The sequence below is a fragment of the Nyctereutes procyonoides genome, unplaced genomic scaffold, assembly GCF_905146905.1.
Source record: "Nyctereutes procyonoides isolate TBG_1078 unplaced genomic scaffold, NYPRO_anot_genome, whole genome shotgun sequence".
NCBI classification, from domain to species: domain Eukaryota; kingdom Metazoa; phylum Chordata; class Mammalia; order Carnivora; family Canidae; genus Nyctereutes; species Nyctereutes procyonoides.
In genome coordinates, this window is record NW_026575020.1 from 28,382,425 (window position 1) to 28,395,987 (window position 13,563).

Consider the following 13,563-nt stretch of genomic DNA (forward strand, 5'->3'; position numbering starts at 1 on the left):
AGAAGCATGATAGTCTTGCAATAAGTGACTTCCAAGAATATTAGAACTCTACTCCTTTCTACCTGTGTTGTGTGCCCCTGATATCAACCACTGTCTGCCATTGTCACCAGACTCTGCTGGTGTCCCAGTCATGCATGGCTTAATTCCTTATCCAGACCACATACAACAAATACAGAAAACAGAATAAAATAGTGCAAACAGCTTGTGCATGGGCGCCACACGTGGGTGGCCGAGAGTGGGGGAAGAGAGGGAGAAAAGTTGTGGGTATTTCACATTCAGGCCAATTAAGATGAGAAGAAACTGTCATTTCTCCTCTGATCAGTCTAGGGGCCCCCAGGAAGCAGTGGAGCTTTTGCTTTTGTCTCCTGCCTAGAAGCCCAGGGCTCTTTCTAGCAGGCAGAGATACTACCCTCAAAAGGAGTGATGCTTCTACTTTCAGCCACTTTTAGTTTCTGAAACAGAACAAGGGTCTATAAAATAGACCCAAGTCTCCAGGGTTCTTCTGCTCCAGGGTTCTGTTGGAGGTTTCTTTGGTCTGCTAGTGCAAACTTAAATGTCCACAATCAGACGAGAAGAGTGTCTGGGTGTGAGACTACAGGCAGTGGTGGTAGGGCCTGAAGTGAACTGAGTATTGCTTGCCACCAGTCAGCTCCTGCAGGAATGCAAGCCCCAGCTTGCCTTGGCCTTTGTTTTATTTTAAGAGAAGCTAGAAGTCTGGGTTTGTTTTTTGTTTGTCTTTAATCATGAGAGACAGAGAGAGACAGAGACATAGGCAGAGGGAGACACGGGCTTCCCCAGGGAGACCAGTGTGGGGCTTGATCCCAGGACCCTGGGATCACGACCTGAGCTGAAGGCAGACTCGCAACCACTGAGCCACCCAGGTGCCCCAAAGTCTGGGTTTTTATATGAAATTCCCCAATTTTTAAAGGTCGATAACTAATTTCCATTATATATTATTATTTTTTTAATAAGTAGGCACCAGGCCTAACATGGAGCCCAATGCAGGGTTTGAATTCATGATCCTGAGATTAAGAGTTGGACACTTAACTGACTGAGCCACCCAGGCACCCCACAAATCCCATATTTTAAAAATGTGTGGACCAAACAAAAGGCATCTCCAAGGCTCTGCTTGTTTGCGGCCCCTGCCTTGCTGTCACTGAGGAGAATGTTAGCATGAGGGGTTGCCAACAGTATAAAGCTTAATCAAGCCCATGGAAAAAGGAATCCTTGGACTTTATCAAAATTGTTACTCTGTAGTGAGGTAAATCCCAACTTGAGCTCAAAAGAAGGTATATTTAAAGTAATGATTATCAAACTTTTTTCCTGTCTGCAAGCCATTTACATGCATCGTACAGTAGGATCATTATCAGGGATTCTTGGGAGGAGGCAGAGGAAAGAATAGGTTTGTATTGATGGAAAACTCCACCCCTCTGGCTTTTTGAAGATTGTGATATGCTAATCATCTTCACTTCTGGGCAAATGCTGGTCAGAAATGCATCTCTAGTCTGAAGTAGATCCAGTCTTATCCTAGGTCCTGATATTGGTCCAGCCACATCCAGCATTCAACTTTATTCTGGGAAGAATTGGAGCGCAGAGAAGATACTGAGAGATCTGAGCACAACAATGGTGTGAAAGTTGAATTAACCACAGAGTGGCCACCTTCCCTGGAACCTTGGAGAGCACTAGGGCCATGGACCCCTCTGCACTTTCCTGGCCCCTCTGTGCAGGGCCTGGGTGAGATGATCTACTCTCAGCTTCCTTAAGGTAGAGATATTTGAACTGGAAACAGAATCTTCTGGAGAGACTTAGAACAAAGAATCCCTGGGTTGAACCCTGACCCTGGGCAAACCCAGGAAAACTGTGCCAGACCCCTTTTCCTATTACCCACGAGAGGAGTGAGACTCCCAAGACTGGGTGAGAAATGTGTTGTTTCTTGTGTGTGTATTGTGGTTCCTAAACCTGTTTGTCCAAAAGCTGGTCAGGCCCCTGTAAGTAGAAACTTTGTGAGGAAGCTTTGCTGGCAAGCCCTGGCTGGCAGAGAGGGGTTCTCTGCGTGCTATTCTCCAACCACCCAGCATGACTGTCAGAGGATTAGGCCTGTGTGACTACGCCTTCCCACAGGTGGAGACTGGGTTTTGGGGTGTGGGCCCAAACCTACCACTGTAGGAAAGGGTTCTTTGATATCGCCATGTTATTGTCTTAAAAAGGTTTATCAAGTTTGCATTTCATTTCATAATACAGTCTTTGAAACATTTGTTATAAAGACATACTGTTGAATCAGATTAATGCACCTTGTTTTCTCTGTGGCTTCTTAAATCCCCTGGTGTAGGTTGGTAACTCCTGCTACCGCCTCCTCTCAAGGGCAAGGTGCTTTCAGCTTTTTTAAAAGTTTTATTTATTTAATAATCTCTGCCCCACATGGGGCTCAAACTCATGACCCCAAGATCAAGAGTCACATACTCCACTGACTGAGACAGCCAGGCACCCCTCATGGTGCTTTTAACTTTTGCTTTTGGGCAACTCAGCATTAGGGCTGAACACCAAACTGTCCCAAATTTCATCTTTGAACTCTTCATTCATAATAATAATTATATGTGCTTAAATAAGACATATTTACTCTCTTCCCATCATGGATCTGAGGTAATTCAAGCATCAACCTGAAAAAGTTTGGATCATCAGCACTGGAAAAGCCATATTTCTGGACCTGCCTTCCTCAGGCTCATGTCTAGGTGTGGCCACCTCCACCGTATTTCTGCATGCTCTGTCCTGCTTGGGCACTGAGTTTGGGTTTTAACCTTTGCTGGGTAGAACAGGTTTACAGAGCTGGCCTGGCACAGCAGGTTCTCAGACTCTTAATGTCTCTTCTACATGTAAGGTATTGGGGGTAGGACCCAGGCCCAGGTCAGCCCTGCCCCTCAGTCACCAAGGTCTTGGCTCACCCTGCATAGATCTTTGGATCCTCATTTGATAGATTGTTGCTTCCGACTGAAGATGAGCTGTAATGGGAGATGGGTGGAGTCTATGGAGCTGGGAACAGCATCAGGGCCTTATTAACAACCCACTTCCTGCTCCCCGTTGCTAAGCAGCTTTCATTAACCTGGAAGGTCGGCTGCGGTGAACTCCTCTGGGGAATGGTGTGGAGATGCTAATGAGCTGGGAGAAAAGCAGGTGCTGTGGAAGGATTGCCTCTCACCTGAGACACTGCAGCAAGAGCTTTTCAGCACATGTTGAGATTCAGACTCCAGGCAGTTTTTAGTCTAGGTAAGGGATTTCTTCTGTCTTCCCACCTATACTGAATGAAATCCCTAGGTAAGGTATTTCTCAGTAAATCTGACTTCTACCTTCCATCTGCAAATAATCAAGCAGGAAGGAAGGCCCTCTGGGGAAGTGGCTCCTCTCATCCTGTCTTGGGATGAGGCTGAGGGCATATGGTGGTGGTCTGTAGGCGAGACACTTAAGTTCGTGACTATGGCCAGTTATTCAGCAGCTCTGAACCTACCCCAGAAGGTTGATGTGAGGACTAACGGAGTGACACAAGTAAAGCACACAGCATGGAACCAGGTACACAGTAGGTCCTCAATAAATATTGCCATTATCATTATCAGCACCACCAGCACCTTTTACTTTTTCTTATGGGTGATCCTACAAGGTGGGGCATGGGTAGAATAGGTGAAGGGGATTAAGAGTATCCCTATCCTGGTGAGCACTGAGTAGTGTATAGAACTGTTGAATCATTATGTTGTACACCTGAAACTAATACACCACATGTTAATTACATTGGAATTAAAAAAGTGATCCTAAAGCCTTCCCCATCAAGCCTTCTAGAATCTTCCCCAGGATTTCATCTGAGAATCCATGTTTCTGAGAGTTTGGAACATCTAGACAACTGGAGAAATTTGAACTCCAGGAACTCAATCAGGGAACTTAAAAAGAAATTTTATTAATTTTGTAGGTGCAATCAAGATATTATATACATCTTAAAAAAAAAGATATTATATACATCTTTATAAAAGAGTCATCTTTTACAGATACCTACTGAAATAGTTATAGATAAAAATATATGATAACTAAAATTTTCTTCAAAATAATCTGGGGGATAAGTGAAAAAGTGGTTGGAGGTGGTATAGCTGAAATAAGATGAGTCATAACTTGACCATTGTTTAGGTTAGGTGATCGGTATGTGGTGTTCATTCTATCATCCTCTTTACTTTTGTATATATTTGGAATTTTCTGTTATGAATTTTTTAAATTTTTATTTTAATTTTTTAAAATATTTTTTTTATTTATTCATTTATGAGAGACACAGAGAGAGGCAGAGACATAGGCAGAGGGAGAAGTAGGCTCCATGCCAGAAGCTTGATGTGGGACTCGATCCCAAGACTCTCAGATCATGCCCTGAGCCAAAGGCAGACGCTCAACCACTGAGCCACCCAGGTGTCCCCATAATGAATTTTTTTTTAAAGAGGAAGAGAGGATGGGAGGAGAAAGAGATATAGTGAATACAGGTGAATACAGACAACTCTCCTGAAAAATTGTATACAAAAGGGAGCAGTTGGGATCCCTGGATGGCGCAGTGGTTTGGCGCCTGCCTTTGGCCCAGGGCGCGATCCTGGAGACCCGGGATCGAATCCCACGTCGGGCTCCCGGTGCATGGAGCCTGCTTCTCCCTCTGCCTGTGTCTCTGCCTCTCTCTCTCTCACTGTGTGCCTATCATAAATAAATAAAAATTAAAAAAAATATTAAAAAAAAAAGGGAGCAGTTAAATGGTTCAATACCTGAATATAGGGCCAAGGGAGATGGTGGTGGTGTGTGTGTTTTAAATTGGAGAAGTTATAGAATGTTTATCTACAAATGGGAAGAACCCAGTAGGAAACATTAAAGATATAGGGAAGAGAAGTGATGTTTGCTGGAATGATGCCCTTGAGAGGCAAAGTGGCTGAAATCCAATGTGTAGGTAGACAGGGTGCCTTAGGGAGGAGTACAGCCAGACCATCTGTAAGGACAGAAGAGAAGGCAGGGGATGGGCCTGAGGTGCTGGGAAGAAAGGCACCAATGTTTTTTGTTTGTTTGTTTGTTTTTGGAATGATTAAAGATGTCTTTATAAATAAAGTTTGTTCACGGGCAGCCCCGGTGGCTTAGCGGTTTAGCGCCACCTTCAGCCCAGGGCATGATCCTGGAGACCTGGGATCAAGTCCTACATTAGGCTCCCTGCATGGAGACTGCTCCTCCCTCTGCCTGTGTCTCTGCCTTGCTCTCTCTCCTCTCTCTGTGTATTCTCTTGAATAAAGAAATAAAAAAAAAAGTTTATTCATGACTACATTCTAAATATACAGAATAAAAAAATGATGTCCACTCATTCGTAAGACACCAACCAGAATTTTCTTATACTGTCTCAAAATTTAACAATCAATTTCCCAAAAAGGCACCAATGTTAATGATCACCCTCAGTGTATTTGAGAAATTATAAAAGGATTTTGCATCTTCACAGCCTGTTGCTTATAATCACTCAAAACCTATTGAGACTGGATCTGTTCCTTTCCCTAACTGCATCAAAGCTCAGAGAGATTTACTGGTTTGCACAAAGTCAAATAGCTAATAGGGAAAGGACCCGAGTTTGAATCGATACCTGTTTTACTCCAAAGCCCTGCTACCCAGGGATGAGTCTACCCATGTAGCCTATCTAGGAGAGGAGCCTTGAAGTGTGGGGCATTGAGGAGCACTTGGCCCTTGTGGAGACATAGCTCAGGTCACCAAACAGTGGACTTAGGGTGTTCAGAGATACTCTGGAAGACAGTGGATCCCTTGCTGAGCCAAGCAAGGCCAGCACTGGCCTGGTTCCCTGGAAAGTGCTGTCCATGCAGATTCTGCTCTGCATCTCCCATCAGGGCAAAGTAGATATATGTGGTAGGAATTTCATTTCCCTCACCTGCTGGGTTCTGGACTATCAAGGCAGTGCTTTCTTCTCACTGAGAGTCTGGATGGGAGAGTTGCTTTCTCAGGATATTGAACAAGGCTGACTGCCTCTAAAAGCTGATGCAGTCAGCATCACTAGTGCCTGCTGAGAGAAAATATACTCTAGTTACCATAGAAATGCTCATTCCGGGTGGAAACAACTGTTATAAATCCCTGGGTAGAAATAGCCAGCCAGGGAAGTGGGGAGGAGAGAAGTGGATGAGCCTGCCCTCTCGTCTTGGCTTTTCCCACTTTGTCCACTGCAGAAAAAACATTGATTTCTCCCATTGGCCATTGAAGGAAGTTCCAACTTAAGAGGCTGGCCATCTCACCCATTCCTTTATCTCCAGAGAGGCTGCTCCTCTCCTGGCAGTCTTGATTCTACCATCCAAGCCATTCAGCTTTAAAAAAATTTTTTTAAGATTTTTATTTATTCATAAGAGACACAGAGAAAGAAGCAGAGACATAGGCTGAGGGAGAAGCAGACTCCATATAGGGAGGCCAATGTGGGACTCCATCCCAGAACTCAGGGACCATGCCCAGGCAGACGCTCAACTGCTGAGCCATCCAGGCATCCCCAAGCCATTCAGCTTTTAAAAATTCTGCTCTAGGGGCACCTGGCTGGCTCAGTTGGTGGAGCATGCACCTCTTGATCTCAGGGTCATGAGTTTGAGCCCTACATTGGGCATAGAGACTACTTTTAAAATATTTTTTAATAATAAAAACAAAAGAAAATAAAAAATTTTGCTTTAAGGGATCCCTGGGTGGCTCAGCAGTTAAGTGCCTGCCTTCGGCCCAGGGCATGATTCTGGAGTCCCAGGATCAAGTCCCACATCAGGCTCCCTGCATGGAGCCTGCTTCTCCCTCTGCCTGTGTCTCTGCCTTTCTCTCTCTGTGTCTCCCATGAATAAATAAATAAAATCTTAAAAAAAAAAATTTGCTTTAAGTAGTATCCTCAGAAACTCCAAACCAGCCACCTGTGGCTGACTGCTCCACCCAGCACTTTCCTCGCTTTATTGGGTTCTCTATGGCAACTACAACCGAACTCCCTCGTTACACAGATGGCAGCCAGCAGAGGTGGGAGAGCAGGAGTTAACTCTCCACACCTCTTCCCATTACCATCCCTTCTTGGCTTAGAGCCTTGGGCTTAGCCTTCATGTCAGGCTGTGCTAATTCTGGATGGAGTGTCCTTATATCTCAACCAACTGGCCTCGTTCTCTTAAGGCCATTCAGTGGATTCCCCTATTACCAGGCCCCTGGGCTGAACACATAGCTATGTATGTGAGAGCCAGAGTTGTTGCCGGGGCTCCCTGGGCTGATTGAGGACCCTTTTCAACCACTGCTGCATGTCTTGGGCAGCCACAGTTTTAGTCCATTGTAATGGGCTCTTGGGATACCTCAGCTTGTCCCAGCCCACTGAATTGTTTCTCTGGTCCTTCCCCAGCTCAGGTCACCTGTAGCTAAGCTGAGCAGAACCCAGCTGCCCCTGTGGGGGTGGGGAACCAAGCCAGTTGGGAGAGATTGCCAAGGGAGCTAAAGGTCTCGGTGCCCATGGCCAGACCCAGCCCTTCTGGGTTTTGTGAGTCTTGATGCACCTCCAGGCTAGAGAAAGTCTCTAGCATTATCTCATAATAGAATCGTGGTATCTGGGTTGGATGGTCAGCTGTTTAGTTATTATAATTATTATTCTGGATTGGTAATATATTACCTGGTTCAAAAATCAAAACTGTACAAAAGTATACAGTGTAAAGTTTACTCCTTTACCTGGCTCCATTCACCCACTTTCCCTCCACTTACCCATTTCTACATAGGTAACTACTTCCACTTTTTTTTTTTTAAGATTTAATTTATTTATTTATGACAGACACAGAGAGAGGCAGAGACACAGGCAGAGGGAGAAGCAGGCTCCATGCAGGGAGCCCAATGTGGGACTCGATCCCTGGACCCCAGGATCATGCCCTGGGCCAAAGGCAGACGCTCAACCGCTGAGCCACCCGGGCATCCCACTACTACCACTTTTGTTTCTTATGCATCCTTACAGAATTTTTTATCCTAGGAAAAGAAATTATATTTGTTTCCCCACAAACAATACCCTTTTTGTAATGAAAAGTTATGCAATCATACTGCTTTGCATCTTGCTTTAGGAGATTTTTCATTGTTAGTTTCTAGAAAGCATCTTCAGTCTTTTTCAGAGTTGTATAATCTGTTGTATGAATATATCGAATTTACTTAACCTGTCCCCATTGATGGAGATGAGGATAGTTTCCAGTCTTTTGCTGTTGTAACTAAGTAATCCTGCAGTTGTATCTGTAGACTACATTCTCAGAAGAGGGGTTACTGGGTCAGATGTTATTTGCCCTGTTGATAGATAATGCCACACTGCCTCCATAGGGGGGTGCCGGTTGGGACATCAGAGACTAGTGAAGGAAGGTTCTAGGACTAGTCTGGGCCTATAATTCTCAGCTTTTCCCTGGGAAGATGGTGCCAGACCTTTTGGGAGAGGAGATATCCACAGCAAGGTTCTTATAGTTCCTTGAGCTCTCTTGTCAGTGGGATGGGATGACAGAGTAGGGAGCCCAGTACCCTGGGCTCATCTGACACCATAGCTCCAAAGTTCTACTGGAAGACCAAGGTGAGGAGTGAGGGGGTTGTTTATAGAATCATGTCTGTTTCTCTGTTTCAATTTATTCACCCAAATCTTTTCATTGCAACCAATGACCAAAAAGAGTGTTGGGTTTTTTTTTTTTAAACTTTTTTTTTTTTTAATTTATGATAGTCACAGAGAGAGAGAGAGAGGCAGAGACACAGGCAGAGGGAGAAGCAGGCTCCATGCACTGGGAGCCCGACGTGGGATTCGATCCCGGGCCTCCAGGATCGCGCCCTGGGCCAAAGGCAGGCGCCAAACCGCTGAGCCACCCAGGGATCCCCAGAGTGTTGGTTTTTATTATTATTACATATTTGTCCCATATGAGATGAGCTAGATGGTGTCAGGGATGTGCTTAAGCCATGACAGGCATCTCCTGCCATGGCCTACCACCCTGGGGAGGCAGTCTGGGACAGAAAGCAGAATAAAGTGCTGGAATTCTCCTTGGTGTTCTGGGCCTTCAGTCAGGAAAGGAGAGGCATGGGTCTCTGGATGGTTTCTCCTAGGAAAAGGGTGCTTGACGGTCTGTGAGAGGTCCTCCCTGGGGAGTGAGGGCAGCAGGAGACTTGGACCTCATTGCTGATGGCTCTGCATCCAAGTTCTGAGTGGTGTTCACTGTACATTGTGGGGCAGGGAGAGTCTTTATACTTGCACCTTTGAGTTTCGACCAATGGACAGTTCAACCCAAAAGTTTTAAACAGGGAGTCTAAAACTTTCAGAGGTCAAGTACCCCTTTTAGAGGCTAAAAATCAGGGATGCCTGGTAGCTCAGGGTTTGAGCATCTGCCTTCAGCTCAGGTCATGATCCAGGGATCCTGGGATCGAGTGCCACATCAGGTTCACCATGGGGAGCCTGCTTCTCCCTCTGCCTATGTCTCTGTCTCTCTCTGTATCTGTCATGAATAAATAAATAAATAATAATAAATCCTTTAAAAAAAAAAGGCTAAAAATCATGGATACCTTATCCAGAAAAACACTCACCTGAGCATGCTGGAGCACACCAATAATTTTATATGCAATACTTGGGGGTCTTTGGAAGGCACAAAAGCTCATCCACAAATCCTCTCAGGATAGTAGTTCTCAATTATTATTAGTGTCATTGTTATTTTATTTTGTCTACATGCTGCACACAATATTTTTCATTGCATGTACTGACTTTCTGGGGGGTAGGGGTGAGGGGGGCAGGGGGCCGACAGCCCTATGGGAATGGGGAAGGTCAAGTGTAGTTTGAGCAGCCACTGCCCAGGGAGTCCATGGAACTGGGTTAAGAATACCTTGGCATAGAGGGTCTTTTACTTTGCTCCATAGGTAGAGAGTTGAAAGGGATTTCTCCTTCCACAGACATTGCCTAGCACCTTGCCTGCATTTCATAAAAAGAACTTAGCAGTTCTGGGGTGAGCAGGAGGATACTCTGCATGATCTTTGGGCTTCTCTCAATATTCTCTACTTGCAGTAATTGCTGAGGAATGCCTCTGGTCACCCCAGAGCACCCTAATGCCTGTGCTCAGAGGCTGCCTAAGAGTGTAGGTGAGGTCAGGTGGGATGGGAGTGCTGCTACCCGCCTTTCCCTGGCTCCCCAGCCTGGCTGCATTTGCAATCTCCTGGGGAAGGTGGGAAGGCTAATGGCTCATTATGCCTGCAATTAGTCACATCATGGAGGCACATGATTCCCTACAGGACAGCTGCCACCTGCTGCCACTCTGGCCATGTTCAGTGCTGCTTCTCTCCCACTCTGAATGGGGAGTGCACTCCCAGGGCCTAGAGACTGGAACTCACTCACCTGTACACCACAGGGCCACACAGGACCTCCATGGACCAAGGGGATAGCCATGGAGTGGAGTATGTAGACACTTAAGCAGAGATTCCCCCACATGCCCCATACACACATAATATGTGTAGACATATCTGTCTGCATACACATGTCCACATACATGTATGAACATGCTGTGATGAAAGGCTGTGCCTTATAAAATAAAGTTCCCTGAGGCCTAAGCAGGGAAAGGCCCAGCAGGAAACTTCTAGGAGGAGGATCCTGCCTTGTTTCCCCACCCTTGGGAGGCTCTTGCTGGGTCTAGCCTCCAGGTCTGTCCCCGGGACTCTTTCCAGCTTCTTGACTTCAGTATAAAAGAGGACCAGAAAAAACTCTTACAGGATAGCAATGACTGCCTGTCAGTTACTAAAAATGGCAACAAAAACCAGGTGAAAGCCGGAGATCAGTGGCTATTTCCTAAGGCCAGGCTTCATATTCTAACAGCACTAGTCATAGTCAACTCAATGGGGCCTCTCAGTTCCCCTATTCTGAAAGAACAGTATCTCCACCCACCTCTGGGGAGCCTGTGATCCTCTCCCCTCTTCCTGCCAGGGAGAGGTCTTGCAAAAACCCAGCCCTTGCAGGTTAACTGTGAAACAGGATCTTGGCAAAAAGGGCTGAGGACTCAGGAACCAACAAGGACCGAGTGCCCCCTGTGTGCCAGACTCATGCAAAGACTTTAACTCAGTTCATCTCGTGTAATGGGTCATGCCATTTCATAGATGAAAACAGGCTCAGAGTGTTATCACCCATGTTTCCTAGGGATAGTGAGTGGCCATGCTAAGCATCAGACGATGTTCTGACTCCCGCCTCTAGCATAACAGTTGTCAATCCATATGGAAGGGCACCTGTGACATGAGGGGAGCACTCCTCCCACCTGTGGGTCCCCTAACACACCTGGAAGAAGTGAAAGGGGCTGGGTCCTGGGTCATGGTCCTGGCTCTGCCACTACGGGACTATGATTAAATCCCTTCCCCTTTCTGGGCCTTTCCCTCCTCATGATGGCTAAGCACCACCACCCCCACTGCCATACCTACTAATATTTTCAGAATCTATACATGCCCAGGGCAACCCCCTATCTTCCCCCCGACCCAAGTCCTTCTTCCTTCCTGCAGGATGAAGAAGATAAAGCATAGCCCCTAAAAACATGAAAGTGAAGGGAAATCCTCCCGGCATGGGAAGTAGAAATCTGTCACTCTTGGATGCAGGGCTCATCAATAATTCAGGAGCCACTGTTGGATCTGATCTCTGCAGTGGCATTATCAATATTTCAGCTCCTTCCCAGAGCCCTGTTCCTTAGCAACCACATCATCCGTGCATTCCAGGAGGGCCGTTGGGCTGTGTGCTCCCTGTGTCTCCTGTCTTATAGGTGCTGTCCATGCTTGCCCTCGTGGGCAAGGGAGGAGCCACTGAAACTGGCAACTTTGGTCCTCACAGCTCCAGGACAATGCTACACCAGATGAGGGACAGGGAGGGGTTCAGCATGGTACCTCAGTCCCTGCATGTCCACCCTGGGCAGGGACAGAGAGACAGAGACAGGAATTTTGGAAAGCTGACAGGGTATATCTCCCTGACCTGCCTTAGACTGAAACCCCTCCCCCTCATCCCAGCATGGGTCAGGGCCTGCCTTTACCCTCTGTTCCCCATAGATAAAAGGAAGAGGAGTGTTTCTCCCTTTCCCCCTCTTGCCCAGGCTCAGGTGATGGTTCCCTTTGTGGCTCAGGTGCAGTAGAAGCTTGCCTCCTACATCAGCTGAGACGCCGTGCTGCCGGCTTCCTGCGCAGTGACAAGATGGCAGCCCTGTTCACCAAGGTGGGGAAGACGTGCCCAGTGGCTGGGGAGATTTGCCACAAGGTACAAGAGCTACAGCAACAAGTAGAGGGCAGGTGAGCCGCAAACCCACTCCTCCCATCACTCCCTTCTGCTCTTTGCACTTGTCATTTACTCCTTCCCATGTTAGCTTCCTGGGCTCATTTCTTACAGGGCCCCTTGGGTGAAGGAGCAGCCTGAGGGTGGGGGCTGGCTCCTTTTGGGCCCAAGCCCCTACTTCAACCCTCATCTTAGTCCTCTGGGTTCTTGTGACACCAGACACTGTTCCTAATGCCACCGGGCCTGGGGCTTACACCCAGGCCCTCACACTTCTGAAGCTTACCCTCTCTTTGCAGAAAGCCTTTGGCGGGCAACCAGGATGCCCTACGGAGACAGGGCTCTGCCAGCGGGAAGGCCCCGGCTCTCAGTCTGCAGGCCTTAAAGCACATATGGGTGCGCACAGCGCTCATCGAGAAAGTGTTGGACAGGGTCATGCAGTACCTCGTGGAGAACTGCAGGTGACTGCCCCATCCTTAGGGCCCACCTCCTGAGCACTCCTTCCGCCCTCCCTCAGCAGGCATCATCATCCATAAATCTGTAGGCATGCCTCATCTTCCCCTCTAGCACCCAGAAAGCATAGACTACGCCACGCAGCCCATAAAGCTCAGTCCATGTGGACTTATCTCTACTTAGTGACTCACACAAAAGGGTGTTTGTGGGGATGTCCCTACTTGGTGAACTTGACTGCCCTAGAATGAGCCCCCGTCTGTCTCTCCCTCTGACAGCAAGTACTACGAGAAGGAGGCGTTACTGGCAGATCCTGTGTTTGGCCCCATCTTGGCCTCACTTCTAGGTGAGCCTGAGAGCAGAGAGGACTGGGCCAGTGGGGGCTGTGGGGCAGGTGTTGAGGGGGCACCATCCAAGCTAACTGTCCCTGTCTTCCCAGTGGGACCTTGTGCCTTGGAGTACACCAAGCTCAAGACAGCTGATCACTACTGGACTGACCCCTCTGCTGATGAGCTGGTCCAGAGGCATCGTATCCGGGGCCCTCCTAATCGCCAAGACTCCCCTGCAAAGCGCCCAGCCTTAGGAGTAGGTATCACTCTCCCCACTCCTTGTACTTACCCAGGCTATGCACATGGGCCTGTGAGGGAGGGCGGCTTGGCCTCCATGTTCCTTGCAGGTACAAGCCAGACCTTAGAGATGCACTGAGGTAGTGGCCACCCTCCGGAGAGCCTTTTATCCCTGCTGGCACTTACATAAATGCCAGGAGCACACCACTGGTCCATGGCTGGAGAGCAGAGGGTGGCCAAGAGCAGACCCAGAACAGAATGGATCCCTGGGTCAGC

The 13,563-nt window shown here is 47.5% G+C and overlaps 1 protein-coding gene across 11 annotated transcripts in view; it reads left to right on the plus strand.

Moving 5' to 3' along the window:
• Nucleotides 1-13,563, plus strand: part of SGSM2 (small G protein signaling modulator 2) — a 35,745-nt gene that overhangs the window by 5,707 nt on the left and 16,475 nt on the right. For 7 of the 11 annotated variants that reach the window (XM_055324467.1, XM_055324485.1, XM_055324495.1 and 4 more), the window contains 4 exons: nt 12,129-12,291; nt 12,553-12,732; nt 13,000-13,067; nt 13,161-13,306. In XM_055324467.1, the coding sequence (XP_055180442.1) occupies nt 12,129-12,291; nt 12,553-12,732; nt 13,000-13,067; nt 13,161-13,306 (557 nt within the window). Of the gene's footprint in view, nt 1-1,531; nt 1,765-3,086; nt 3,262-12,128; nt 12,292-12,552; nt 12,733-12,999; nt 13,068-13,160; nt 13,307-13,563 lie in introns of all 11 variants that reach the window. The other 4 variants (XM_055324449.1, XM_055324519.1, XM_055324503.1 and 1 more) reach the window with 3 other exon arrangements.